This window comes from Rhizophagus irregularis, chromosome 10, assembly GCF_026210795.1.
Source record: "Rhizophagus irregularis chromosome 10, complete sequence".
NCBI classification, from domain to species: Eukaryota; Fungi; Glomeromycota; class Glomeromycetes; order Glomerales; family Glomeraceae; genus Rhizophagus; species Rhizophagus irregularis.
Genome location: NC_089438.1, coordinates 1,693,822 through 1,717,896, shown reverse-complemented (window position 1 = coordinate 1,717,896; position 24,075 = coordinate 1,693,822). Strand labels below are relative to the sequence as shown.

At 30.0% G+C, this 24,075-nt stretch overlaps 9 protein-coding genes across 9 annotated transcripts; 5 read left to right on the top strand and 4 right to left on the bottom strand.

The window, feature by feature from the left end:
* Nucleotides 1-1,182: 1,182 nt before the first annotated feature.
* OCT59_001888 (uncharacterized protein) lies at nt 1,183-4,651 on the top strand (the record flags this gene model as incomplete). Its single annotated transcript, XM_066144142.1, has 8 exons — nt 1,183-1,234; nt 1,405-1,464; nt 1,537-1,761; nt 1,828-1,976; nt 2,045-2,573; nt 2,648-3,685; nt 3,765-3,935; nt 4,009-4,651. The coding sequence occupies 8 exons, from the start codon at nt 1,183-1,185 to the stop codon at nt 4,512-4,514; spliced, it is 2,730 nt and encodes a 909-aa protein (XP_065995335.1). The 3' UTR covers nt 4,515-4,651.
* Nucleotides 4,652-4,745: 94 nt separating this feature from the next.
* OCT59_001887 (uncharacterized protein) lies at nt 4,746-5,342 on the top strand. The gene is made up of 2 exons (XM_025327613.2): nt 4,746-4,925; nt 5,004-5,342. Exons 1-2 carry the CDS (start codon nt 4,788-4,790, stop codon nt 5,280-5,282), a joined length of 417 nt encoding a protein of 138 aa, XP_025170388.1. The 5' UTR covers nt 4,746-4,787; the 3' UTR covers nt 5,283-5,342.
* Nucleotides 5,227-6,665, bottom strand: OCT59_001886 (uncharacterized protein). The gene is made up of 4 exons (XM_025320825.2): nt 6,075-6,665; nt 5,948-5,999; nt 5,821-5,873; nt 5,227-5,720 (listed from the first exon to the last, which is right to left on the bottom strand). The coding sequence occupies exons 1-4, from the start codon at nt 6,649-6,651 to the stop codon at nt 5,440-5,442; spliced, it is 963 nt and encodes a 320-aa protein (XP_025170389.1). The 5' UTR covers nt 6,652-6,665; the 3' UTR covers nt 5,227-5,439.
* A 42-nt stretch (nt 6,666-6,707) lies between these two features.
* On the bottom strand, nt 6,708-10,502 carry OCT59_001885 (uncharacterized protein). Its single transcript, XM_066144140.1, has 6 exons — nt 9,828-10,502; nt 9,438-9,731; nt 8,550-8,687; nt 8,108-8,472; nt 7,629-8,021; nt 6,708-7,551 (listed from the first exon to the last, which is right to left on the bottom strand). The coding sequence occupies exons 1-6, from the start codon at nt 10,279-10,281 to the stop codon at nt 6,964-6,966; spliced, it is 2,232 nt and encodes a 743-aa protein (XP_065995334.1). The 5' UTR covers nt 10,282-10,502; the 3' UTR covers nt 6,708-6,963.
* Nucleotides 10,503-11,168: 666 nt separating this feature from the next.
* OCT59_001884 (uncharacterized protein) lies at nt 11,169-13,742 on the top strand. Its single transcript, XM_066144139.1, has 9 exons — nt 11,169-11,623; nt 11,682-11,750; nt 11,817-11,924; nt 12,004-12,280; nt 12,351-12,443; nt 12,520-12,661; nt 12,731-13,022; nt 13,104-13,192; nt 13,271-13,742. The coding sequence occupies exons 1-9, from the start codon at nt 11,297-11,299 to the stop codon at nt 13,377-13,379; spliced, it is 1,506 nt and encodes a 501-aa protein (XP_065995333.1). The 5' UTR covers nt 11,169-11,296; the 3' UTR covers nt 13,380-13,742.
* A 319-nt stretch (nt 13,743-14,061) lies between these two features.
* On the top strand, nt 14,062-17,059 carry OCT59_001883 (uncharacterized protein). The gene is made up of 10 exons (XM_025327614.2): nt 14,062-14,168; nt 14,251-14,347; nt 14,438-14,562; nt 14,642-15,033; nt 15,107-15,209; nt 15,290-15,428; nt 15,514-15,664; nt 15,727-15,843; nt 15,919-16,061; nt 16,137-17,059. Exons 1-10 carry the CDS (start codon nt 14,073-14,075, stop codon nt 16,856-16,858), a joined length of 2,085 nt encoding a protein of 694 aa, XP_025170392.1. The 5' UTR covers nt 14,062-14,072; the 3' UTR covers nt 16,859-17,059.
* Nucleotides 16,942-21,119, bottom strand: OCT59_001882 (uncharacterized protein; the record flags this gene model as incomplete). The annotated part of the gene is made up of 9 exons (XM_066144138.1): nt 16,942-17,897; nt 17,975-18,175; nt 18,257-19,216; nt 19,295-19,435; nt 19,662-19,769; nt 19,852-20,029; nt 20,107-20,239; nt 20,317-21,007; nt 21,086-21,119. 9 exons carry the CDS (start codon nt 21,117-21,119, stop codon nt 17,284-17,286), a joined length of 3,060 nt encoding a protein of 1,019 aa, XP_065995332.1. The 3' UTR covers nt 16,942-17,283.
* Nucleotides 21,120-21,530: 411 nt separating this feature from the next.
* OCT59_001881 (uncharacterized protein) lies at nt 21,531-22,925 on the top strand. The gene is made up of 2 exons (XM_025320828.2): nt 21,531-22,038; nt 22,113-22,925. Exons 1-2 carry the CDS (start codon nt 21,582-21,584, stop codon nt 22,250-22,252), a joined length of 597 nt encoding a protein of 198 aa, XP_025170394.2. The 5' UTR covers nt 21,531-21,581; the 3' UTR covers nt 22,253-22,925.
* On the bottom strand, nt 22,279-23,729 carry OCT59_001880 (uncharacterized protein; the record flags this gene model as incomplete). Its single annotated transcript, XM_025333668.2, has 6 exons — nt 22,279-22,714; nt 22,787-22,842; nt 22,915-23,042; nt 23,108-23,264; nt 23,353-23,480; nt 23,567-23,729. The coding sequence occupies 6 exons, from the start codon at nt 23,727-23,729 to the stop codon at nt 22,279-22,281; spliced, it is 1,068 nt and encodes a 355-aa protein (XP_025170395.1).
* Nucleotides 23,730-24,075: the final 346 nt, after the last annotated feature.

The following is a 24,075-nucleotide window of genomic DNA, read 5'->3' as shown; positions in this document are numbered from 1 at the left end:
ACAATTTTTTCTCTCATATAAAACTTTTTCTTTAATAATCTGATTATAATTTTTTTTTATATATTTCAATAAATAATTCTTTTACAAATTATATACTATAAACTTGAAGTCTTTTTATTAGAAACAACCTGATGTATTTGCTGTTAAACTTTTAGATCACACTTTAAAATATACTTTAAATCATAAATCACACTTTAATTATACTTTCTTAAATTATATAAAATAGCATTAAAATAATACAATAAATATATTCTTTATTCTATTAAGAAATAATGAAATAAAATTTTAAATTTATATAGTGTATATATATATGTAAAAATTTGATATTATACTAAAATCTTTTTTAATTTACTAATAATTAAAATTTATATATTTTTTTTAATTTTAGAAATAAGAAACAAGATTAAATAATACTTACATTACTTTAATTATTGATAGGCTAACAATATATATAAATTTCTAAATAAATGTGATTATATAAAAAAATACTTTATTAATTTTTGTAATATTATAGTAATTTTTATTTTTAATTACTGAGGTTTCAATTAATTTTTATTATTACCTTTGATATTTATGCCGTCTGAAATGTATGTCAAGTTAACAGTGCAATGTAATACAACGATTTTTCAAAAAAAAATTAAATTGCAATTTTTTTTATTTAAAATAAAACCTTTAAATTTTTGCATTAGATGTATTTTCATCTGCTCTGCAAATTTACTTAGAGAATATATGGTGGTTTAGAAGGCCATTTTCGAGTTATTTAATAAAAACTGTTTTTAAAATCTACTTTTAAGACTTCCTTCCATTTATAAGCGAATTTTGTAAAACAGATGAAAATACATCTAATATGTAAATTTGAAAGCATTACATTAAAAAGAAAATCTTTTTGAACTTTCTGCGCCACACTACGCCATCATCTTTTCAGATTATTATTGGCTACGCCACACACCTGACACAATTTAGTTGTGGCGCAGAACGTGAGATAAATTTGAGACTGCGGGTTTGTTTTTTGAGGTGCAGCAAATATTACACTAATCCCTTTTTATAATAACGCAGAGTAATTGTTAGGATATAAAAAGGGTGGAATTCCTCGCGTCAAATTATAATCTTTCCACGCAACTTTCTGTTCATTAGCATTTTTTTTTTTAAAAAAAAAGAAAATACAAATAAATTAATAAATATATGAGCAGTCAACAAGGATTCGGTTTCAATCAAAGTTTTCCTTTTGGAAAGAGTAATTATTCTAATTTTTTTCAAAAAAAAAAAAAAAATAATTTTAGTTGCATTAGCATAAAAGCATTCACTTCTTTTATATAGATCGTAATACACTTTTTAATAAACTATCATAATTTTAACTTTTATGGAATAGTAAGATTCATTTTTTTTTCATTTTACCTTTATTAGGTGGTTTCCAGAACCCTGTTACAACGACATCCACAAATCAGGCATTCGGAACTTGGCAAAGTATGTATTAATATTGGTACAGCGATTTCAAAATTTTCAACGTAGATTTCTTTTGATTTTACTAATAATTAGGTCCCGGTTTCGGTCAACAAGCTCAAACATCTTTTGGAAATTTTGGTCAACCTGGACCTTCAACTGCATTTGGCGGATTCGGTCAACCACAACCACAAACTAGTTTTGGATTTGGGCCATCATCTGGAAGTGGATTTGGATTTCCGGGACCTTCAAGTGGGTTTAACACGCAGCAAAATGCTGCTCCATTCGGTATTCCAGGTCCTTCCAGCGCAACTAGTCAAGGTATGATGTTTATTAATGCTTGTTATTAATCAACTGTAAATTATTAATATTTTACTCATTTGATAGGTACTGTGTCATCAGTGCCAAACATAGATCCACGATTGACGGGTACTCGAGAACCAAAATTTGAACCATTCAAAGATAACGAACCAACAGGACTTCAAATATACCAGAGCATGACAGCTATGAAAGAATATCGTAAATGGTCTTCTGAGGTTAAAATCTCTATATTTTTTTTAATTAATTTTCGTAACGGAATATTGATTCATATTTTATGTTTTAGGAATTGCGATTATATGATTACGAACTTAATCGTCGTCCTGGAGTTCAACAACCACAAATAACTCAACCTGCACAAACCGTGCCACCTACTATAAATACGAAAACAACAATACCGTTTCAATTTCCACAGCAACAACAGCAACAGCAACAACAACAGCAACAACAACAACAACAGCAACAACAACAACAACCATTTTACCAACAGCAATTCCCGCAACAACCACAACAACCACAACAACCACAACCACAACAACCACTACAACCACTACAACCACTACAACCATTTCTTCAACAGCCATTCGCACAGCCACAACCACAAAATGTACAAACACCTTTCGTACAACCATTTACGCAACAACCAACTACACAATCACAATTTCCTTTTCAACAAGCTCCAACCACGATAGGGACTTTGAATCCGTTTAACTACCAATATACTGGTAGTCTTTATTATAGGTTACATGGAACTAACAGTTCTCCACCGCTTGTGTTTGAAACAAAACTCAAACTAAAAGCTGACAAGGGCAAAGGTAAGGGTGAGTACGTATTGTTAATCGTTCGAAATTTATGATAAATAGATTATTTATTTATTTCCTTTTTAAAGAATTTCAATCACAACAACAGCTTGGGACAACAACAGGACCTTCAAGCGCGATCCCGAATTTTTCATTCGTTGGAGCAATTGGTGATATGTCTAAAACGTCAGGGGAAAGCCAAATTCCGAAGACGGCCTTGGTTTCAACATTCTCAGCACCTAGTGCGCTACAAACTACAACCACTACTCAATCTTCTTCTACATCGACTCTCACAGCCCCCATAATAACAACATCAAATACTGTTGTCACGACAAAGCCTGCTATTACGGCAGGACTAACAAAACTGTCAAATACAGGACCTTCTGTTACGAATGAACAGCCAAAAGATGATTCTGAAGATGAGGTGGAGTTCTTTACAGAGAAGAAGACCCGTACAACTCCACTTTCTCCTGAGGATGAAAAGATCCTTAAAAAGTCGGATTTCCCTCGTAGGAAAAAAAGAGAGCCAATTTATCATAATGGAATTTTTTCAAAAGATGATATCAAGGAACCAACATGGGGATACCAAAAATCTTACAGAAGGATTGTTCCTAATATAAATGATATTGGTAATTCTAAGAAAGACTTACTGGAACAACTTAAGATCAGAGACAAACCTATTGCTACTTCAAAAAGCCTTACAAACACGACGGAAGCTAATAAAAAGAAAGTGCCGGGTTCAGAGGTCCCTCCAGAGAGTGATGTAGAAGCTCGACTTGTATACGAGTTACTTCTCAAACCACGGCGGGATGGACCATACGCATATAGAGGGGAATATGATGGTACTTGGTCTCCCCTTTATGGGGATGGGAGAGATGAAAAGCCAAAGTTGGAACCTTTGAGATGGAAACAACAATCATATTATAAAGAATATGTTAAAGATGTTAAAAGAACAAAATTTCCAATTACAGAAGAAAGATATGAAGCTCCTAGTTGGTGGGATAAGCATCCTTATAAACCAGTTCCAAAAGAGTTAACTAAAGATATGGACCAATACGATCTTTCCCGAGAGGCTTTTGCTGAAGATATTGTGACGAAGATGGGACTTAGACCTGATCCTCCAAAAGGTAAAGCTTTTAGTGTTTTAAAGAAATATTTAATAATAATGAATTTAACTAATTTTAATTTAATTTTTGCTTTTATTAGTTCAAATTGACGCACTTAGTAAACACGTAACTGTAAAACTTGTCCGCGTACAGAAAAAGCCCGCCGAATGGACAGAAACCAAAATAGTCGCTGAACCTTGCAACTGCTGTAATACAGTTGTTCAAAAATCCAAGGAAGAGAAAATGTTCTTTCACAAACTTTATAATCCGCGTAAGTAATGATTTATCATTTGATTTTTGAAGTTTTTATTAAATCTGATTTACATACTCTTTTTAAAATATAGTTGTTGGAGGTTTCGAATCACAACCACTAAATCAACCTTGGGTTTTCGTATATGCGGCATTACCCGGAGAGTTTGAAGACCGTACTCCAACTTACGCTGAGTTGCTTAATAAATATAAATCAGGCATTCCTCAGCGCAACATGTATATTCTTGATGAACCGCCAAGGATGCCACGAATCGATTTGAGCAACATTATCGAGGGAGAGATTGAATTTTCCAAAATCGTGAAGGAAGATGTTCATAAAATTTGTCATCAAGATAAAAAATGTGATTGTCCGTATGCGAAGAAAGAACCAGAAGTAAAACAATCACCGACCATACCAAGATCACATTTCTATTGTTATGAGCGTCTTGGCAAAAAACCTAGAGAAAACAAGCCAACTACCTTTGAAATGATCCATGGGTATCAACCCTTTAGCAAGCAAAAGACTCCTGAGACCGATGAGAACAAACCTACTAAACAACATCGGATTCTCGTTCCTCCTCAAGATTGTGATGAATTTTAAATAAAAAATTCGCTTTTTTTGGGCAGCAAATGGTACTGACATCCTTGTCGTGCAGCCTGGGTACAAAAATAGCGACAGGTACCAATATAAACATTTGTAAAATAAATTAAAAAGACAAATTAGAAATTTAAACGTAAAAGACGAACGAATATTTCTTTTATTACGATAATTTTATAATTTTGAAACGTCACGTGAAATATTATGATAATCGTTAATTAAAAAAAGATTTTCATATAAACTTTTTTTTATAACAAACGGTTTGAGCAAAAAATAATGTTAAGACCTACGCGTTCATTATTTCAAAGAACAATGATGTTCGTTCGTCAAATAACCCTTGTAACTAGTAATAATAATAATACTCTTCTCTTTAATGGGACGAATGGAATGAGAATTTTACCAACATTTATTATGGTACATTGTTAGACTTGCTTTGTCACTTTCATTTGAAATTTTTTGATTAATTTAAACGAATATTGTATTATCTGAAAGGAACATGTTAGAAGAAGAAACATACACCATGGACAACCATTTAGAGAATATCCCGGTGAATGGATTTGTGGCGAATGTGGTTTTAAAAATTTTTCTTATAGAACTAAATGTTTTAAATGTGATAGTAAACCTAAATATCGTAAAGTAGCTGCAGGAGACTGGATATGCTCCAAATGTGAATTTTATAATTTTAAATCTAGAAAGTTATGTTTTAAATGTAATACACCTTCTCCTGATACGGATAAAAACGAAGAAATTCTCGAAGGGAATTTTAATTAGTTCAGTACTTTTTCGTTTGATTAATTTAATAAAATAAATATACCTTATATACAGTTATTAAATTACAAATTTGTCAAATATGATTATGAGTCTTTTATATAAAAATCATTCCGATTTAATCTACACTACTTATAATTTTTAATTTATCCTTTTTGAATTAATCCTTTTCATTTCTTTCATCAGAAAGATTTTTATCATTTCCATTTCCATTATTTCCATTAGGTTCATTATTAGTTCCATCATTGTCATCTCCACCGTCAACCCAAACTTCTATAGCCTTTTTTACATTATCTTGCATAATATGAACTGCATCCATACGTTGTACGCTTTCATAAAATCTCTTAAAAAAGGAAGTCTGAGTTCCATCACTCCATGATTCTAAATATCTTTTTGCAAATTGATATCCAGGAGTAAAAGCGCGTTTTATTATTCGCATTGCTACAAAATAACATTGTAATTAAAAATTAGAAATAATTTGACTTAGAAACAGAATTTTTTTTTTTGTATAAATTTTTAGAGTGAACAAGAAATTACTAACTTTCTGATTTGGTTTTCTCAAATTTTTCACCAAGATCTAGTTCATATTCTTCTCTGTAAATAAATAACAAAAATATTAATAATTCACATGCAAACATAGATATGTATATTCAAAATATTATACTAACGGATTATTCTGGATCCATGTGGATCGATTTGAAATTTCATCATACTTCATACCTAAGTAAAAGAAAGAAAGTAAATAACAATCTAATCGTGTAAACAATCGACCCTGATAGAGTTATCATATAATACCTTCAGTATGTTTCTGGCATATTTCCAATCCTTTTATATAATACAAATAATATCCATCCAGAAAATTTCTTGGTACTTTACGTTCTTCTCCATTTTCATCTTTAATACATAATACTTGAGCAACATTTTTAACTTCATGTTTGTTATGATGATCATTTAATTCTTCTTTAACCACTATTCTTTTTTTTAATAAATCATTCTTGAATTGATTATTAAATTTTCTAAAACATAACATTCTACATTCCGGTATAATCGATTTATCACGATTTAAATCATTTTGTTTACACCATTGAATACAAAATTCATCCCATTTTGGTTGTGGTGGGGATGATTCCAATTCATTATTATAATCCCTATTTGGTGGTATAGTAGAAGGATTAGTGAGTGGACTTATATAAATATTTCTAAAATTTGTTCGAAAATTAAAAATTGGTAGTGTTATAGGCTGGGCTGGTAATGTATCAGGCGGTTGTGAATTGTCTTCTTCGACGTCAGGAGGAATAGAATTATCTGGTAATTCATATTGTTGTTCTTCCTCCGTCTTGTCTTGAGTTTTTGAACTAGTAGGAATAGTCATTTTGTAATTAATTCAAGGAACAAAATTTTTGACTTAGCACAGATTTTATATAGTTAATATAATCACGTGAAGATGGTAAAATTTTATTGGTATTAGCAAATTGTACTATTTTTTAGCAGTGTAATAATTTGTATAATTTGTATATACTTAAAAAAAACTTCCTTTAATTAAGAGGAGTATTTATATACAATTATGTAATGATAAAACCAATAATTTATAGAAAAAAAGAACGAATCGAAGGGAAATCTATATAGAGGTGAAAACAAAAATAATATACATGATTTTCTTACATTTTTTTTTAACAAAAAAAAATCAACCTAAAGCCTTTTTTAAATCATTCCATTTCCTTTGTAATACTTCTCTTTCATTTTCACTTTCAGCATATCTCATTTTACTTTCAATTAACATATTTTCTAAATTTGCTAATTGATCTTCCAAGAGATTATTCTTTTGTACAAGACTAATATTTTTTTTGGCTAAAATATTCATTTCTTCCCTTAATTTAGCTTCGATTTCTGCTGGTTGAAGTTCAACTATTTTGTGTAATTCTTCTACTGTTGAATGTAGTTCTTTATTTTCATCATTTGATTTTGCTAACTCCATTCTAGTATTAATTAGTTCATTAGCTAATTCTACGTGTTCTCTATTAAGTGTTTGTAGACTACCTTCTAATTGTTTGACACGACTTGATAATTGAATGTTATTTGACCGTAATTTTTCTATTGCTTCAGCTTCTGCTAATAACTTTCTTTTTTCAGCTTCTTGATGTGCATAATATGCCTGTTGATATTTATTTAACTTTTTAGGAGTAATCCGTATATCATATGCATCTTTAACAAAATCGTTAGTATGATATTGTGTTTCTTTGACCAGTTGAGCTAAAACTCCGGTATGGTTAATCTGATGAAAAAAGTTTTAAGTTAGAGAAAAAAAAAAAGAAATAATAATAATAACAATAAAATTACTATTATATAAACCTGATAATTTTCAAATAATCCACTTTTTAAATATTCTAAAAGTGTTTCAAATTCCATTTCTACAATTCTTTTTTCATTTTTCTTTAAAAGTGCAATACTAAATCGAAATATAGCTTCAATTCCCTCCGTGAAAATAGTATCATATATCCTAAAAACTAAAGATAAAGGGAATTTATATGCAAAAAGTGTCATAAACCATTGTGAAGCATACATTGAAGAATTTATTCCTTGTGCCTGTAAGTGATTGTGAACTTTAGGAAGCATTTCTTCAACAAGTCGATCAAATTGATAAAGACGAAGCTGCAAACCGTCCATTCCGGGCAAAAAGTGACTTCGCATATTATAAAATGTCATTAATTTAACAAGTACACAGAACGCTTCTTCATCAGGCATCTACATACAAACATATAATAAATTAATGAAGGGACAATTAATTTTTTTTCTCTCTTTTTTTTTTAAAAAAAAAAGCCAAGACTTACATTTAAAAGCAAAGGTCCAACAACAAAGGATATTCCTTGGCAATATCCAACTTCTGTATCATAAAGTGAGTATGCCTTTACTACATTGAATAATCCTTCTTGTCCTAAACCGTCTTGGTCTTTAAAAAATTCATGTTTAGGAAAAGTCCTATTTAAATCTCTCATTATCATTTTTTCGTGAGTACTTGTTTCCTTTAACAATTGTGCATAAGTTGACTCTAATTCACTGTCTTTAGATTTTGACATAAGTTGCCATATCATACCACGCAAAGCTTGCGGAATCCCTTTCTGAATCATTTTTGATAATTGACGCGGCTGTGTCCTTGCAACTGTTTCATAATCAGAAATTATTTGACCCCAAAAGTCTAAAAAAGCAAAGAAAGAATAATTATAAAATTGCTTAAATTTTAATAACCATAAATTACATAAATTAATAATTTACCCCAATCAATATCGTCGTCTATCTGGGCTTCATGTTGCACACGTTCGAAGCTAGCCTTTAATTCGGCAATCCCTTGTAGAGACATTCTTTTTGCTTTTGGGTCTTCTTGTAAAAGTTGGTTTTCCCTTTCAAGCCTTGCTAATAATAAATCATAATTAGAACCAGTAGATGTCATTGATACAGTTGACATACGACGGGAATCACTGCTACTGCTACTTTTTGATGATGTTGAAGTAACAGTAGAAGTGGTTGAACGTGGACTAAAAAAAGTGGAAATTGATTTTAACGAAGTGGGTGTTTTTGGGAAACCCCAATCAGAAAGATGCCATTCTTTAGGTGAATCATGAACATTTGAAGATTCATCATCTAAAGAAATATCATTTAATTCTGGATTCTCCCTAAGAGAGGCTACAGAAATACGATTTAAAGCATTTTTTTCTAAAATTGTATTTTTGTCTTCTCTCCCATTCGTAAGGTCGACTGATTGATACATTGAAATCGAAGAAAAACTACTAGGTTTTGAGGTAAAAGATTCGGTCATTGAATCTCTTACACTTTGATTGTATTCAGAAGAAAATGAAGAAAAACTGGTATTAATTGGCAAAATTCCCGGTTTATGATCCGGAATATTTTGCAGATTTTTTCCATTAAAATTAATGTTATCTGATTTCTTATTTTCAAATTCCGCCGAAGATTCTAATATTACTTTATCATCAACAATAGTTTCTGAAATAATTTCTGTAGGAGAATTCTCCACCAATTTCTTATTAAGCTTATCGCTTTTTTCTTCTGTTTTATTATTTTCACCAGATTTGTCTTCAGTTTCTTCTGAGGAACTATTTGAAGTCTTTTCTATCAAATTATTAACATTTTTATCCAAAGATTTACCTAATTTATCCTCACCGGAATCATCTTCGGATTTATCAAGTGTACTGGGCAATACCTCTTCAAGGGAGCTTTCAACTTCAGTCGTTACGATATCCAATTTCTCTTTACCGGAATCGGTACTTATTTTATCTTGGTCTATGGATCTAAAAATTTTTTCACCATTTTCTAATTCATCTTTTTCATATGATGTATCACTTTCGTGGTCAGAAACATTAAAATTTTCTTTTTCTGATACATCTGTTTGAAAAGAATCGGTACTAGAAGTACGGCTTGCATTCTCACGTCTTGATTGTGCTGTAATTGGTGAAATAACTATATCAGTTTTTTCATCAGTTTTTTTTTCATTTGAAACTTCACCACTTGAAGACGTATTAGAAATAGAATTTTGACCTTGGTCATGATAAGTGATAGAAGCAGTAGTATTTTCAACTTCATTCTCCCCAGTTGAAATTTCAGTTCTTGATTCTACATTTGATGAAATTTCGGGTTTTTCGTCAACACTTGAAACGTCATCATTTGAAGACACACAAGAAATTAAAGTTTGACCTTGAACTTCAGAAGAAATATTAGTATTATTGTCAACTTTTTTTTCTTGGGTTAAATCAATTTCCTTTTGTTCTGATTCTTCATAATCACTTTCGTAATTTGAAGTGTAATCATTATAATCATACGGATCATTCTCTTCAACATCAACTTGACTACCGTAAGCATCGGCAAAATTGTCAACCTCGGAATCATTTTCTTCGTCAAGTGTAATATGTTTAAAGTTTGAATTTGTTGGAACCTCAGTAATAGCATGTTCATTTTTTGTCGGTTCAATAGTTCCTTTATCAATTTCTGTCATCTTGTCTTTATATTAAGTTGTTAAACTTTTAAACTAGTCAAATATAAATTTATGAATAAAATGTTGGTTGGCAATCAAAAGACCCAAGCTCTTGTTGCATACCAAATGGTAATGGGAAATATAATTTTAAGAAAAATTAAAATTGGGTAAATTAATTTGTATATATGGTGTATGTATGTAAAGAGAATGGATATGTTGGAGGAAAAATAAAACCGAATATAATAGGAAAATGTTTCGAAGTTTTTTTTTTTATATATAATTTTTTCATCATCATACAATGCACTTATTTGGAAATTGCATTCTTGCATGGTATTGCCATAATTTTCTTTAATGTAAATAATGTAACAAAGTATTTTATGATTTAAACCGGGTAACGATTGACCTGTTAGTACTTAGTATATGTATGTAATTCAAGTAATTCAGTTATTTATTTTATTTATTTATTTTATGTGAAGTTCAAGTAATTCAGTTATATTATATTAAAAATATCATTAAAAGCTTATTCGTTAATCACGTGATTCTACTGCTCCTTACCCGTGTGATTTCCGATTCGTGTATTGTGTCAAAAGTAATACTTTAAAATTCTTTTTACATGTGAATATGATCACGTTAAAATGAAACAGGTTGCCACAAGATATAGAAAACCTATTGATCGTAAATTTGTTAATTATAATTAAAAAATCGAACACTAATAACTAATTTGGAAATTTAAATTTAAGAAATTGATTGTAAGAATGGTAAAAATTGATCTAAATCTTATAAAATATATTAATACATCTCATAAATCAATTTTGATTGGAGGTACTCGGTATGCGCCTCATTACATAACTTTTAAAATTAGTACCAGTTTTTTATTAATATTCAAAGGTTCAGGAAGAAGTATAGTTATTTCTAATTTTATAACAATTACCCTTTATAAAATACTTCCCCTTTTTTGGAGTCTCCATCTGTATTTCTGGTAATATCAAAACGCTTATAGCTGCGTGTATCAACAAAAAAGCGTTTTCTAAAAGAAATGCTATTATCATCTGTAGACTTAGAAACTGAAAATGATTTAGAAAAAAGAGCACCTGTTGAAACTGTGAATACTTCTGGAAGTTTTTCCTCGAGAACTTCTTCAGATCTTTTGAATAGTGAAAATGGAAGTTCTCGACGTTTGCTCGTTTCTTCAAATACAGTATCTTCTACAATGTTTGAACGAATTCGTGGACAAACGAAAAATGAATATGTAGAAGTTTATACAAATGACGATGATTCGGATACTGAATCGGTTATAGAGTCAAAAAAGCAAAAAATACTGGACACAACTGAAGTGAAGAGTGAACATAGTTTGGCTTATGAGGTATATATTTTTTGTTTTGTATATATTTATCTATATTATGCTAACTTATAATTATTAGGCAGTTCCTCCTTTACTTGTATCAGTGGCTGGTTTAATGTCAGCTGGATGGCTTTTAGATGTCGTTCAAGTAGGTGATCAATAACCCTCGTAATTGGTTCACATTTAATATAACTAACATTAACTTTACAATTAGTATTGGCCTGTTTTTACCAAAGTTACAGAATTATTTGTCTTGGTGCCAGTATTGTTAAATTTAAAGGGAAATCTTGAGATGAATTTGGCATCTCGGTTATCCACATTGGTATGAATAAAATGGAATATACACTCTACATATAGAATTAATGTAATTTCTAACGTGATATATTTGAATGTACTAAAAGTCGAACTTAGGAGAATTAGATAAACCATCTGTTCGATACGCGTTGGTTTGGGGTAATTTAGCAGTTCTTCAAGTTCAATCTCTGATCGTTGGTGCAGTTGCTGGATTGTTTTCATTTCTCGAAGGAGTCGTATTTCATTCAGATCATGTGAGTACATTTCATGAGAGTATTCTCGTAATAGTTGCCTCAATGGTTTGCGCAGCATTAAGTAGCATGATATTGGGAACTTTCATGTGCGTTCTAATAATACTATGTAGGCGTTTTCGGATTAACCCCGGTAGGTTTCTTCTTTATTTCTTCCTATTTAAATTCAAGGTTGAATCTAAATATACTTAAACAATTAAAAGATAACATTGCATGTCCAATGGCTTCGTCGCTTGGTGATTTGCTTACTTTAATTATTCTTGCGACTTGTGGCGAAATCTTATTGCAATATCTTCGTAAGTAAAAAAAATTTTCCTATTCGCAACAAATATTGCGTACGCGATAGATATTTATGTAGGATTATAATTTTAGACACATATGTCAGCACTGCAATGTTTCTCATACTTGCAGCAAGTATTCCTCTATGGGTGCGTTTTGTATGGTCGAATCCAACCGTTCATGACTTATTAGTAAGTGGGTGGAGTCCGTTATTCATGGCTATGGTTATTGCAAGGTGTGTAATCATCGCGATTTTAGTTCAAGTATATGTTTCCATGTGATGTTAACATAATTTTATTCACAGCATGGCTGGCTTGGTTTTAGAGCGTTATATTGAACATTATAATGGACTTGCACTTCTAACTCCTGTATTAAATGGTATTGCTGGTAATTTAGGATCTATTTACGCGTCAAGAATTTCAACTCGTCTTCATAGTGGTGAAGAAGAAAATTATCGTCACTCGGAAATCGTATTATTCCTAATTCATATACCAATTGAAATTGTATTTTTAATATTTGCTTGGTGGTTCGATATTGGACATGTGAATCTTTCTTGGAGTTTTTCTATTACTTATTTATTTGTTTCGATAATATGTGTATGTAGTAAATGAAATTATTTTTTTGTTTGTTTCTTACTGTAAGATCGAGTTTGTAATTAATCTAATCAATTTATACAGGTTGCATTTACCCTTTTTCTTTCTAAAATGTTGACCCTTTGGTTATGGCATAATGAATATGATCCCGATAATTATTCATTACCATACATGTGAGTATAAATCCGGTAAAAGAAGTAAATAAATATTTTAATAATTTACTAACATAGATCTTAATTTAACCATTATAGAACCGCTATTGTTGATGTCGTAGGTACTGGATTATTAGCGTTTTCGTATTGGGGATTATCTGAAATAGGACTCCATGTTGAAAATCATATAAAAAAACCTCACCATTAATGTTATTAATATTTAATTTATAGATTTGAACAATGTAAAAATTAGAATATTTTAATGTTTGGCCAAATTACTTAAATTAATCGATTTTTTGTAGATATAGTTAGAGAAATAATTCGAGTTTTTCATTTTTATTTGAAATAATAATGTTTTGGATTGTATGGACAGACACAAAAAGTTTACTATTTTCAATTTGTTTATGAACCATTAATTATACATACAAACCTCCTGTTCAATCACCGAATCTGGCTTTATAAGTAATTCAATAGCCGATTTGGTACGCAAATGGAGAATATTAATTCCTAAAAATTGTTAGTTTTGATCATGAAGTAAAATCACTATTGAGGATTTGACCTCGCGATTTTTACATGATTTTGATTTATTATTATTTTTTGGAAACAATTTAAAGCAAAATAGAATTACGCATAGTCGCATACAGTCAATTGTACACAGCGAATCAAAAATTTCCTATTAAAGACCCGCCTTCTATTTTTTAAAATGGATTTATTGTCTCAGTGCAAAATTGATAGTAATAAAAATTCTTTATGAAATTTAGCGATGTAAAAATGAGCTTCAGAAATAGGGTTGATTTATTTTATCAGGGCCCCGGAAACTCTGTAGCATAAAGTATCACATGATGGTCATCTTTTGTTTAAAAATAAAAATGTTATGTCGGATAAATAAAATTGTTTTAATATGATAAAAGGAGGACAGTGTTCTATTTGTAAATCCAGGAAATGGTTTTATGACAATTTAGGAGGTTTAGTATGTCAGTATGGGCACCAACGTGAGGTACGTTGGAATTGAAAAAATTTTATTAGGCATAGTAAAAAGTTTAGTGATATAACAGTTTTATGATACACCTTTATTTTAGAGTTATTTGGTACAAGAAAATGAAGTTATTGACCCTGGACAAGGAGGAACAAAGAAACGTAATAGAGTAAAAAAAAATGAAAAAGCTGCTGTTGTAGGTAAATTTATTTAATAGACAAATCATTTTAATGACTTGAACAAAATACTAAGCAAAAATTATTTGATCTATTCAATTTTTAATTAAATAGAGAAAAGGTACGCATATGATAATGAAAAAGATTGGCTTTGGATCGAATTTGTTGCAGTTCAATTCGTACTTCGACTTCATGTACAAACAATGATTCAAGATATGAGAGTTACTCCACAGCTTGAGGTAAGTTGAGTTGTTTTAAAAATAAAAAGTAATACAACTTTTTCTTAATTTAATTCATTACTAAATCATTAATGTACAGCATGTTTGTAAACATTTATGGATAATGTACGTGAATAAATTCAACAATATCGATAAAATCCGATCAAAAAATACTCCTGCGGTTCAAACAGAGTCAATGGATGTTGATGTCGATAATAATGGTAATTCTCCAAATATACAATATCAAGAAGAAGAAGAGAAAGATGATCAAGATGATATTGAAGCATTGTTTGAAATTCCTCCAAGCTCCTCGGATGAAGATTATGGTGAATTTGGTGATGCTACGACAACTAGAAAAAAACATAAAAAATCAACAAGAAAAACTGGACATGAAGAAATTATAAATGTATTAAGAGTACAATATGTTTTAGCTATTTTACATCTTGGTTGTGTATGGTTAAGATTACCTATATTAATTGCCGATTTAAATCGGTAAGTGATCTAATTATATTTGAGACTATGTGAAATTTAAATATACGCGTGTCTGAATTTTTTTTCGATTTAGGTGGATACATAATAATACTTTACAATTTAATTCGGCACGTAAACATTTGCCTAATAATATAAAATTACATCTTGGATCTCGAATTAATAGACTCGAACCTAAAGTTAGTTATTCGTCCTTTAATTCTAAACTTTCTATGGAAAGCTTTGTAATATCAACGATCAAACCTTAACATATTTATAGTATTTAATAACATGTAAAAGGTTATTTGGCTTAGAAGCGAAATTTCTAGATTTTTATAAAAGTGAATACGGAATATGTTTTCCAGAAATTAATGCACCACTTGTACTTTATCGTTACATTAAAGATTTAATGTTACCAGGTATCAATTATATCTTACTTTATTACAGTTATAAATTTTAAACAAGATTAATTAACTAATGTTTGGTTATTTATTAAATATATAGTGGAATTTTATGTTGCTTCTAAGGAACTTGCACAATTAATTAACTTAAAACTTTTTTATGAATATAATTTAAATTATCGACCCCCAACATTATTAATGGCGATTGTTATTATTGTTACTAAAATGGTTTATGGTTTAGACGAAAATAGAAGGTTGGTATCAATGTAAGAATTTTTTTGTTGTATTATTATCTTTTTAAAAAAATCTTTGTTAGGTTTCCAGGGGAAAATGATCAATATGCTAAATATTTCCCTTCATTTGAAAGTTGGATAAAAGCTTTAAGTGACAGAAACGAAGCAGAATTTAAAAAAGAAGTTCCTAGTGATATGTCGTAAGTCATTTAGTTTACGTTTTAAATATATATACCAGGATTTCCTAATTATTTAGTATTATTATTTGACTAAAGCGATGTAAAAGAATGGATGGATATGAATCCAGATCAGTACATTCAATTTTGTGCTGACTTATTGGGAGACATAGATCGAGTGCCAAAACCACCTGAAAGGTCAAAAACGTCTCATCATATTGAACAAGAGAAGAAGTACACAGGTGCATAAAATCTTTAATTACATCGTCTTTTTTTACTATTAAACTAATTTAATTCGAAAATTTTTTTTTTTATAGAAATTGATGAAAGATCAAAACCATTTAAGATACTTAATGAGAAAAAAATTGTACAGGAAATTAAATCAAATAAATTTGAATCTGATTTGAACTTACTTATGGAAGAAAAAAGAGAATCAATTGATTTCAGAAGAAAAGGAGCACCTTCACTAGAAAAAATTTCTCCCGAAGAAAAACTTAAAATGCAATTTGAAAAATCGGAACTTGCAGAAAATTTTCGAATGTTAAAAACTAAAGATTTGGATAAAGTATATAAAAACCTTAGTTCAGCTAAGCCTATTGATGATGAATTAAAAATATTATATAATACAGCAGATTTCGATCGTAATGAATATAATCAATCAATATCATCTAGGGATATCCATCCTTCTATACAACTTGCCAACACTAACATTAGTATTGTGAAAGATGATGAAAAAATAAAGTTACCAAAGCCTTTAGATATATTACGCCGTAGATATTCAACTTTTTTATTTAAGAAACCCGAAGATCCTAAAGATTCAAGATTGTTTTTTGGAGAAAAATATACTGCTTATCAAATTCCGAATTCTAAGTCTGATTATGAAAAAAAAGTTCAATTATTAGGAGATTACCATGAAGATTATGAGAGAGTTCTAATCTTTGCTTCTAATATAATCGGAGAAACCATTGATGAATTACAAAATAATATCATGAAAATCGAGGTTGATTTATTAAAAGCTATCGAAAAAGAAGGATTATGAATAATTATCGTAGTAAAAAATAATAAAACTAGTATGTTCAAGTCTTTTATAAGAAATTCATTATTCATTCGTTTTATTTATTTTTTAAAATTAAAAGTATTAATATTTTTTTAGTTCAACTAATATGTCTATAATAAATGTAAATATCTTAATTATCTTAATTATATAAAATTAATTATCAGATTATCAGGGATATGAATTATGAAATAATGCTAAAATCTAAACATATACAATTGACAAAATACACGTTCGCACTAATATAAGTATTATTGTTTTGGTATCAAATAATGATCCAAAAAATTTATATATTTACATTAAACTGAATTTTCCCAAATAAAAACATTTACACAAAAATAAAAGTGGATTTTTCAAATTAGATATATATTTCGTTTTTACCTGGTTCTTTACCGCATTTACCATACTCTTCATTGAAAGTAACTTGATCTTTGTTGCCACGCAGAATGGCTCATTGGATAACCACCGTATTGTGGATAGTAAGGATACCCATAAGTTGGAGGATAACGTTGTGAAGGATGATAATAAGGAAGAACATGCGATGTTGGTCTTTGATAAGTCGTTTGATAACTAGTAGGCATAACTTGAGATGTTCCATATGACATTCGCATTTGAACTTGAGCACGAGGATAGGTCATTGAAGCAGAAATTGGTAATGAATGTGAAGTAGATGAAGTAGAATGATGTAATGGTTGCTGAGATATTGTTTGAGGTACTGAATGTGGTACTTGTGATAATACATCTTCGGATTTCATTTGTGTTGTTGCCCCATTTAAATCATTCCTTGTATACTCAGCTTCCATATCTTCTGATGATTTTTCTACTCCAGAGAAAGTACTAAAAGCATCACGAGAAACCTCGTTGGTATGATAAGCAAAAGATTTATCCGGTGGCAGCATACCTTTAAAAAATTTTTCTTTTGTTGGTAAATTATCCATAGTATATTCTATAGAATCAAATGACACAATATCAGAAGGCGCTACTTCCGATATTATACTAGCAAGTTTATCTCGTAGCTTATTTGCTATCATGAGAAAAGGATCAAAAGGTTAAATGAGCAAAATATAAATAAATAAATATGAAATATAAAAAGATTCATACCAAGTTCTCTTTCTTTTATAGAAACAACATTTGGATTATGTTTAGTTAATCTTTTTTCTTGCATTAATTGTAATTTCTTAAAGATTTCTACATTTTCATCTAAAATTTTATCAATGCCGGCTTTTCCATTGTTTACACACTTATACAATAATTCCAAATTTATGTTTTCAAATAATTTTTCATCATCCATAGTGTTGTTTTCTATAAAAATATCATCTCGTGAATCGTTTTGTTTGCTTAATGAGGCAAATTCAAAACTTTCCATTTGGCAAATTTTTTCACCTGAAATGTTTGTAGTGTTTGAAGTAATTTTAAGACTATCCATTTGGCTAATTTCTTCACCTGAATTGTTTTGCTTATTTGGTAAGGTAGTTTCAAGACTTTCCATTTGACTCGTTTCTATACCTGAATTATTTTGTTTGTTTGGTACAGTAGTTTCAAGATTTTCCATTTGGCTCATTTCTTCGTTTGAATTGTTTTGTTTGTTTGATAAGGTAGTTTCAAGACCTTCCATTTGACTCGTTTCTTCACTCGAATTGTTTTGTTTGTCTGGTAAGGTAGCTTCAAGGCCTTCCATTTGACTCATTTCTTCGTTTGAATTGTTTTGATTGCTTAGTACGGTAATTTCAAGACCTTCCATTTGGCTTATTTCTTCACTTGAATTATTTTGTTTATTTGGTAAGGTGGTTTCAAGACCTTCCGTTTGACTTATTTCCTCATTTGAATTGTTTTGTTTATTTGGTAAGGTAGTTTCAAGACCTTCAATTTGACTCACTTCTACACTTGAATTGTTCTGTTTATTTGGTAAAATATTTTCAAGATTTTCCATTTGACTCATTTCTTCATTTGAATTGTATTTTTTGTTTAGTAAAGTAGTTTCAAGATCTTCCATTTGACTCATTTCTTCATTTAAATTGTTTTGTTTATCTGGTAAAGTAATTTCAAGACCTTCCATTTGGCTCGTTTCTTCACCTGAATTGTTTTGTTTGCTTGATGAAGCAATTTCAAAACTTTCTGGCTGATTAGTTTCTTCAGGGTCAGAAACTACAACATCCTTGTCGGATAATTCTTCCTCACTTAAATCCGAGTCATCTGAATCATCTAATTCATTAATATTTTTTGAGATACGTAAATGTTTTTTATAAGAACGCGTCAAAATCGTATCTTCGTAAGATAACATTGCGGCACTCGAATCGTAAATTGGTGCGAATGATGCGTATGCCTTATACTTATGGAATTTAACTGGACATTGGACGTAAATATAAAAATTTTTTAGAAAAGTAATTAATTGTCTAATTGAAATATTGATCGAATACTAACCTCCTGGGACTTTGTGTTGATCAGACATAGGCAATTCAAATTCATGATTCACATTTTTTGGAAGGATCGAACCAAGTGTTGGAATTTCTTCTTCATTCATGGATTGCGAAGGCACTACTGCAATTTCTTGCAAATCACCGACTTAAAAAAAAATTCAAAACAAAATATTAATGGTAAAAAGTTTTAATCAATATTTTTAACAGACTAAATTTTGAAATAATAAATAGTTCACATTGTCGTTAACGACATTATTTGTAAATTATAGTTTTTTTAATTATACATATATATATATATATGTGAAAGTGTCGCTTTCAAAATCAGATGGGTTTGTGAATAAATTCCAAATAATAAAAATAATAATAATCACCTAATTGGAAAGAGTTATTTCCTTGTAGCTTTCCAATTGCACTACTTGAAAATACATGTCCATCTAAAGTTGGCTGAACAAGTGCAACTTTTCGGTGTCTTTTTGTAGCTGATTTTTTTTCCGGGAAAATTATATAAGTTAATTTATGAACTTAAAGATGTTAAAGAAATAAAGTAATAGCTTTACAAACATGTGCCTTTTGTTGCGTCAAAATTGTCGTCATGATCACAAAGTTGTCTTATACCACTTGGCAATTCCCCGTAGGCTTGTTCAAACAGCCGGTCCCCAAATTTAATAAATTTTATACCAGCATTATATTTTTCGGGATTAGCTTCTATAGCATCGTTGCATGTACAAGTAAAATCATCCTATCAAGGAGATTCTTAGTAATGCACATATTATATAAGAATTATATAAGAATCATACAAGAATAAAAATTCTCTACCTGAAATTCACTCAGACATTTGTATGCACGTTTAGAAATTTTAGTTCGAAAGAGGTTTGGGTTTAAAATTTGACCATTATTTCTCTTACACCCTATTTTCTTTGCACTTTGCAAAATTTTATCGGAATCATACCTATAAGAAGAAAGGTTTAAATTATACAAACCATTCCCTTTTTTTTTGGATTGAACAATCTAGTTATTATAACTTACATTTCTAATATATCCATTAATTTATTCATCAGTGTCAGAAATTTCTGGTAATCACTATACTCTATTACAAAGTTTCCGATTACCATTTGTGTTCCTCTAATTTCTATAACATCTTTAAAATTGTCAATAATCATTTCGATGTTATTATAAATGATGTCCTCGATGATCAAACAGTCTTCTTGTTTATGGATTTTATTCACAATTTCATCAACATTATCAATGCCATTCTTAATACCAGGTTGGACTATATCCCTACTTTCAATTCCATTTTGCAAAGATTCCAGATGAATACTATTTCTTCGAACACCATTATGAGTTGAAATATTCTCCAATTTAATCCCCATAATTTCAACATTGGATTGAACATCATTATCAATATCGAATTGATTATTGTTATATTCACCCATTGTTGAAAGTTTTGCTCGTTTAGATGGACTCGAAACCGATTCGTTATTTTCTAACTTTATAGAATCCACTATATTTGAATTTGAGTATGAAGGTGATAATCGTCTATCAATTTCATCATCTTTCTCGAGCGTATCAGTTTCATTGTTTGATCTTCGCTTTCGCTTCATATCAAACGCGAATAATTTTTGCTGTTCAAACTCGGCATTTTGGCTCCTTCTTGAACGTGTAGTAACTGCAGGTTTTCGTATTTGGGCAGATGTCGATGCTATTGACGCGCAACATACTTTAAAATTACGTCATCGAAAAAATTGAACAATGATAATAACCTTCATTATTTGGTAAATTTTGAAAATTCACTTACATGAACTAGTTCTTTGGTGCTGTCTCTTTACCATTATTGTTCTTAAAACGGTATGTAATCCTAATCGTAAAGAATTTCAAGTATTTTAAAGACGCAGGAAATGCTTTACGAAGAGATAAAAATATGATTCAAAGTGGTTCGACAATGTTCGTGTCTATACAAAAGTCGACAGTCGACTTTCGATCACGAATTCAAAATACGAACTAATAACGGGAATATTTAACATAGAATTTGAAATCCGCCGGTTACCAATTAATATAAATGAACTCTATTTCGGGATCTGATTCGCCGAGACAAAATAACAATAAGATCAGCAGAGGATGTACAACCGTAGTGCAAAGATTTTGGTCCTTCCGAATTAGGTAACATATGAAAAAAATTTTTTAAATTGGTATGATTGGTATGGATAATTTTTAGCCAAATTTGGTGCAACAATATAATTTTGCCCGAAATTATCTAATGGTTGCTTAAATTATATCTTTTCAAAAAAAACAAAATGGTTCGTTCGTTATTAATTAGTTCTCAAAAATTAGTTAAGCCAATTTCACGACATACTGTTTTTCCGGCAAATAATTTAAAGAGACAAAATCCGATAATAAATTCAACACGATTAAAGATTTTTTATTCCACTACAGCGATAAATACAACCACCAAAAAGTCTCAGCCACTACCGAGGCCTTTACCCGAAATTAAAAATAATACCACTCAATATGTCATTTTTGGAATAATTGGTGTCAGCTTTTGGGTTGGAGCTATAATTGCTTCATTTAATTATCAACGCTTGAATAGTAGCACTGTACAAGGAAGTCTGTTTAATTTAAAATATCATCCTAAAGCTTTAGAATTATTGGGGAAAAATATTAATTTCACTTCTGGTTTACCTTGGATTAAGGGAAGCATTAATCATTTAAAAGGCAAAGTAGATTTTCAATACACTGTTAAAGGTGATAAAGGTAATATGAAAAAACAAAATGAATATTTATTTATTGTATTATTACGAATTAATTATAATATCCTACTATATTAGGAAAAGGAAGTGTTCATTTTCGTTCTATCCGAGATTTACATGATCGTGAATGGAAAATTACAGAATTTACTTTAACTACTGAAGATGGAATAATTGTTCCATTGAATTTGGATGAATCATTATTGAATAGCTTAAAGTAACAAGCAATTTTGGTTTTTATTATAACTCATTCTATCTGAATACACAAATCAATGTGTTCGTTGATTTCATCTGCTTCGATTGAGTTATCCCCGCAAATTGGACATTGCACTGTAGATGTTTTGAATGAGGAGGCTTTATTGTTTATTGTTATGTTTCCACAATACTTTTCAGTTTCATCATCAAAAATTTGTATTGGTATGTTAATATCACTTCCTTGTTTCACTGTTGATGATTCAAAATAATCGAGAATACTACGTGCTTTTTTGCTAGGATCTTTTTCATCCAATATCACATTATCCTTGCTTATTTCATTTTCTATTTTACGTTTGCTTTTTTTGCCTTTACGTTCTTTTTTTTCCGAATGTTCTTCTTCCTTTTTGGGAGGTTCGGATACTTTAATAAATGTACCACCACAAGTTTCCTGATGAGTCTCAAACCAAGAGTCCGCTTTTTGCGGTTTTCTTTAAGTATAATAGTATTTTAGAGTGTTGAAAGATAAATTCCTTTTTTTTTTTTCTAACTAAGATAGCTACCTATTCATCGAACGTTTAACAATTCCATAATATGGTGGCTTATGTTGGCATGGTCCCTGAAATCAATATCAAATTAGATTTACCGGCCAGTATTCAAGACCATGTACCCCATTAATAAAAAAACTCACATTACATTTCCAAACGTGTGTCTTGTAATAATTGACTTCATCATGAAAATTGTGATAAACTGTGATATTCGTTCCAGCTGCAGCGTTTATGCGATGCATATGTTTATGGAATTCTGGACCGTGTCCAGCTTATAAAGAAAAAGTTTTTAAGAATGCAATTAATGTAAAGTAATATAATTATGAATATACCTACAACGATCTTGAATATTATGCGTGACAAAAAGATAAGCGTGAATCATTTCATGCAATAATGTTTCAATCATGTCCGATTGTGGGCGAAATTTCAATAAAGGTTCGCTCATTCTTATACAAATATAACCGCCGCTCTGGTACTCGCATAAACCTGCACACTTTTCAATTACAAAAACAATTAATCATAAAGCATAAATCTTACGTGTGACGCGTCATTCATAAGAATTTGTTAAAATTGATTCGTACTAATGTCATTTTCTTTGACCAACGAACTTCTACTCTACTTAGTTGTCCCCAAAAATATTGTTGATTAAACGCAAGAAAAAGTTTATGAAGGTCAGGATTGGGATTTGAAGGATCAAAATCTACTAAGTCTATTCATAAAAATATAAATTGCGATAAATCATTTTTATTTGTAATAATTTCAGGAATTTTATCAATAAAGTAAGTAATATTTCACCTGCATTGTTATTTTCTTTAGTTCGTAAATAATCTTCGGCTTGTAATTTAAGTGCCAATTCTAACGAATCAGACTCTTCATGAAGTCTCTTTAATTGTAAAAGTTCTAATTCTTTCTCCTCTTCTTCTTGTAATTTTTTAGCAAAAATTTCGTCTTTATCCATATATAATATTACCTTGCGAAAGTTTCGTGTTTTATGATAGAATTTCAGACATCCCTTCCTTTTTAGTAAAAAATAATTCCTGGGCCGTGTTCGATCACGTGACTTTCTGAAAAATCGTTAAACTTTTCGCCACCATATATATACCTTTCAAATTACATATAATGGGTGTATTTCAGCCTGCTCTACAAGTTTACTCAGAGCACAAATGAGGTTTTGAATACCCCGTTTTTTATTTATTTGCTATTTAACCATTTCAATAACAGATAATATATTATATTAAATCACGTGATCGAACACGTCTTTGATGTGTACAATATTTCGTATCTGATATCACTATTTTTAATAT

What these genes read in the sequence shown, in the direction of transcription:
- OCT59_001887 (XM_025327613.2), top strand. Translation starts at nt 4,788, where the DNA reads ATGTTAAGACCTACGCGTTCATTATTTCAAAGAACAATGATGTTCGTT. An exon ending in TTTTACCAACATTTATTATG is followed by an intron (nt 4,926 to 5,003) that starts GTACATTGTTAG and finishes ATTATCTGAAAG; the next exon opens with GAACATGTTAGAAGAAGAAA.
- OCT59_001886 (XM_025320825.2), bottom strand. Translation starts at nt 6,651, where the DNA reads ATGACTATTCCTACTAGTTCAAAAACTCAAGACAAGACGGAGGAAGAA. An exon ending in ATGCCAGAAACATACTGAAG is followed by an intron (nt 6,000 to 6,074) that starts GTATTATATGAT and finishes TCTTTTACTTAG; the next exon opens with GTATGAAGTATGATGAAATT. An exon ending in TGAGAAAACCAAATCAGAAA is followed by an intron (nt 5,721 to 5,820) that starts GTTAGTAATTTC and finishes GTTATTTTGTAG; the next exon opens with CAATGCGAATAATAAAACGC.
- OCT59_001885 (XM_066144140.1), bottom strand. Translation starts at nt 10,281, where the DNA reads ATGACAGAAATTGATAAAGGAACTATTGAACCGACAAAAAATGAACAT. An exon ending in AGACGACGATATTGATTGGG is followed by an intron (nt 8,473 to 8,549) that starts GTAAATTATTAA and finishes TTGCTTTTTTAG; the next exon opens with ACTTTTGGGGTCAAATAATT. An exon ending in TTGGACCTTTGCTTTTAAAT is followed by an intron (nt 8,022 to 8,107) that starts GTAAGTCTTGGC and finishes GTTTGTATGTAG; the next exon opens with ATGCCTGATGAAGAAGCGTT.
- OCT59_001884 (XM_066144139.1), top strand. Translation starts at nt 11,297, where the DNA reads ATGCTATTATCATCTGTAGACTTAGAAACTGAAAATGATTTAGAAAAA. An exon ending in ATGGCTATGGTTATTGCAAG is followed by an intron (nt 12,662 to 12,730) that starts GTGTGTAATCAT and finishes TTTTATTCACAG; the next exon opens with CATGGCTGGCTTGGTTTTAG. An exon ending in AATTATTCATTACCATACAT is followed by an intron (nt 13,193 to 13,270) that starts GTGAGTATAAAT and finishes TAACCATTATAG; the next exon opens with AACCGCTATTGTTGATGTCG.
- OCT59_001883 (XM_025327614.2), top strand. Translation starts at nt 14,073, where the DNA reads ATGATAAAAGGAGGACAGTGTTCTATTTGTAAATCCAGGAAATGGTTT. An exon ending in TTAATAGACTCGAACCTAAA is followed by an intron (nt 15,210 to 15,289) that starts GTTAGTTATTCG and finishes ACATATTTATAG; the next exon opens with TATTTAATAACATGTAAAAG. An exon ending in ACAAGAGAAGAAGTACACAG is followed by an intron (nt 16,062 to 16,136) that starts GTGCATAAAATC and finishes TTTTTTTTATAG; the next exon opens with AAATTGATGAAAGATCAAAA.
- OCT59_001881 (XM_025320828.2), top strand. Translation starts at nt 21,582, where the DNA reads ATGGTTCGTTCGTTATTAATTAGTTCTCAAAAATTAGTTAAGCCAATT. An exon ending in CACTGTTAAAGGTGATAAAG is followed by an intron (nt 22,039 to 22,112) that starts GTAATATGAAAA and finishes CTACTATATTAG; the next exon opens with GAAAAGGAAGTGTTCATTTT.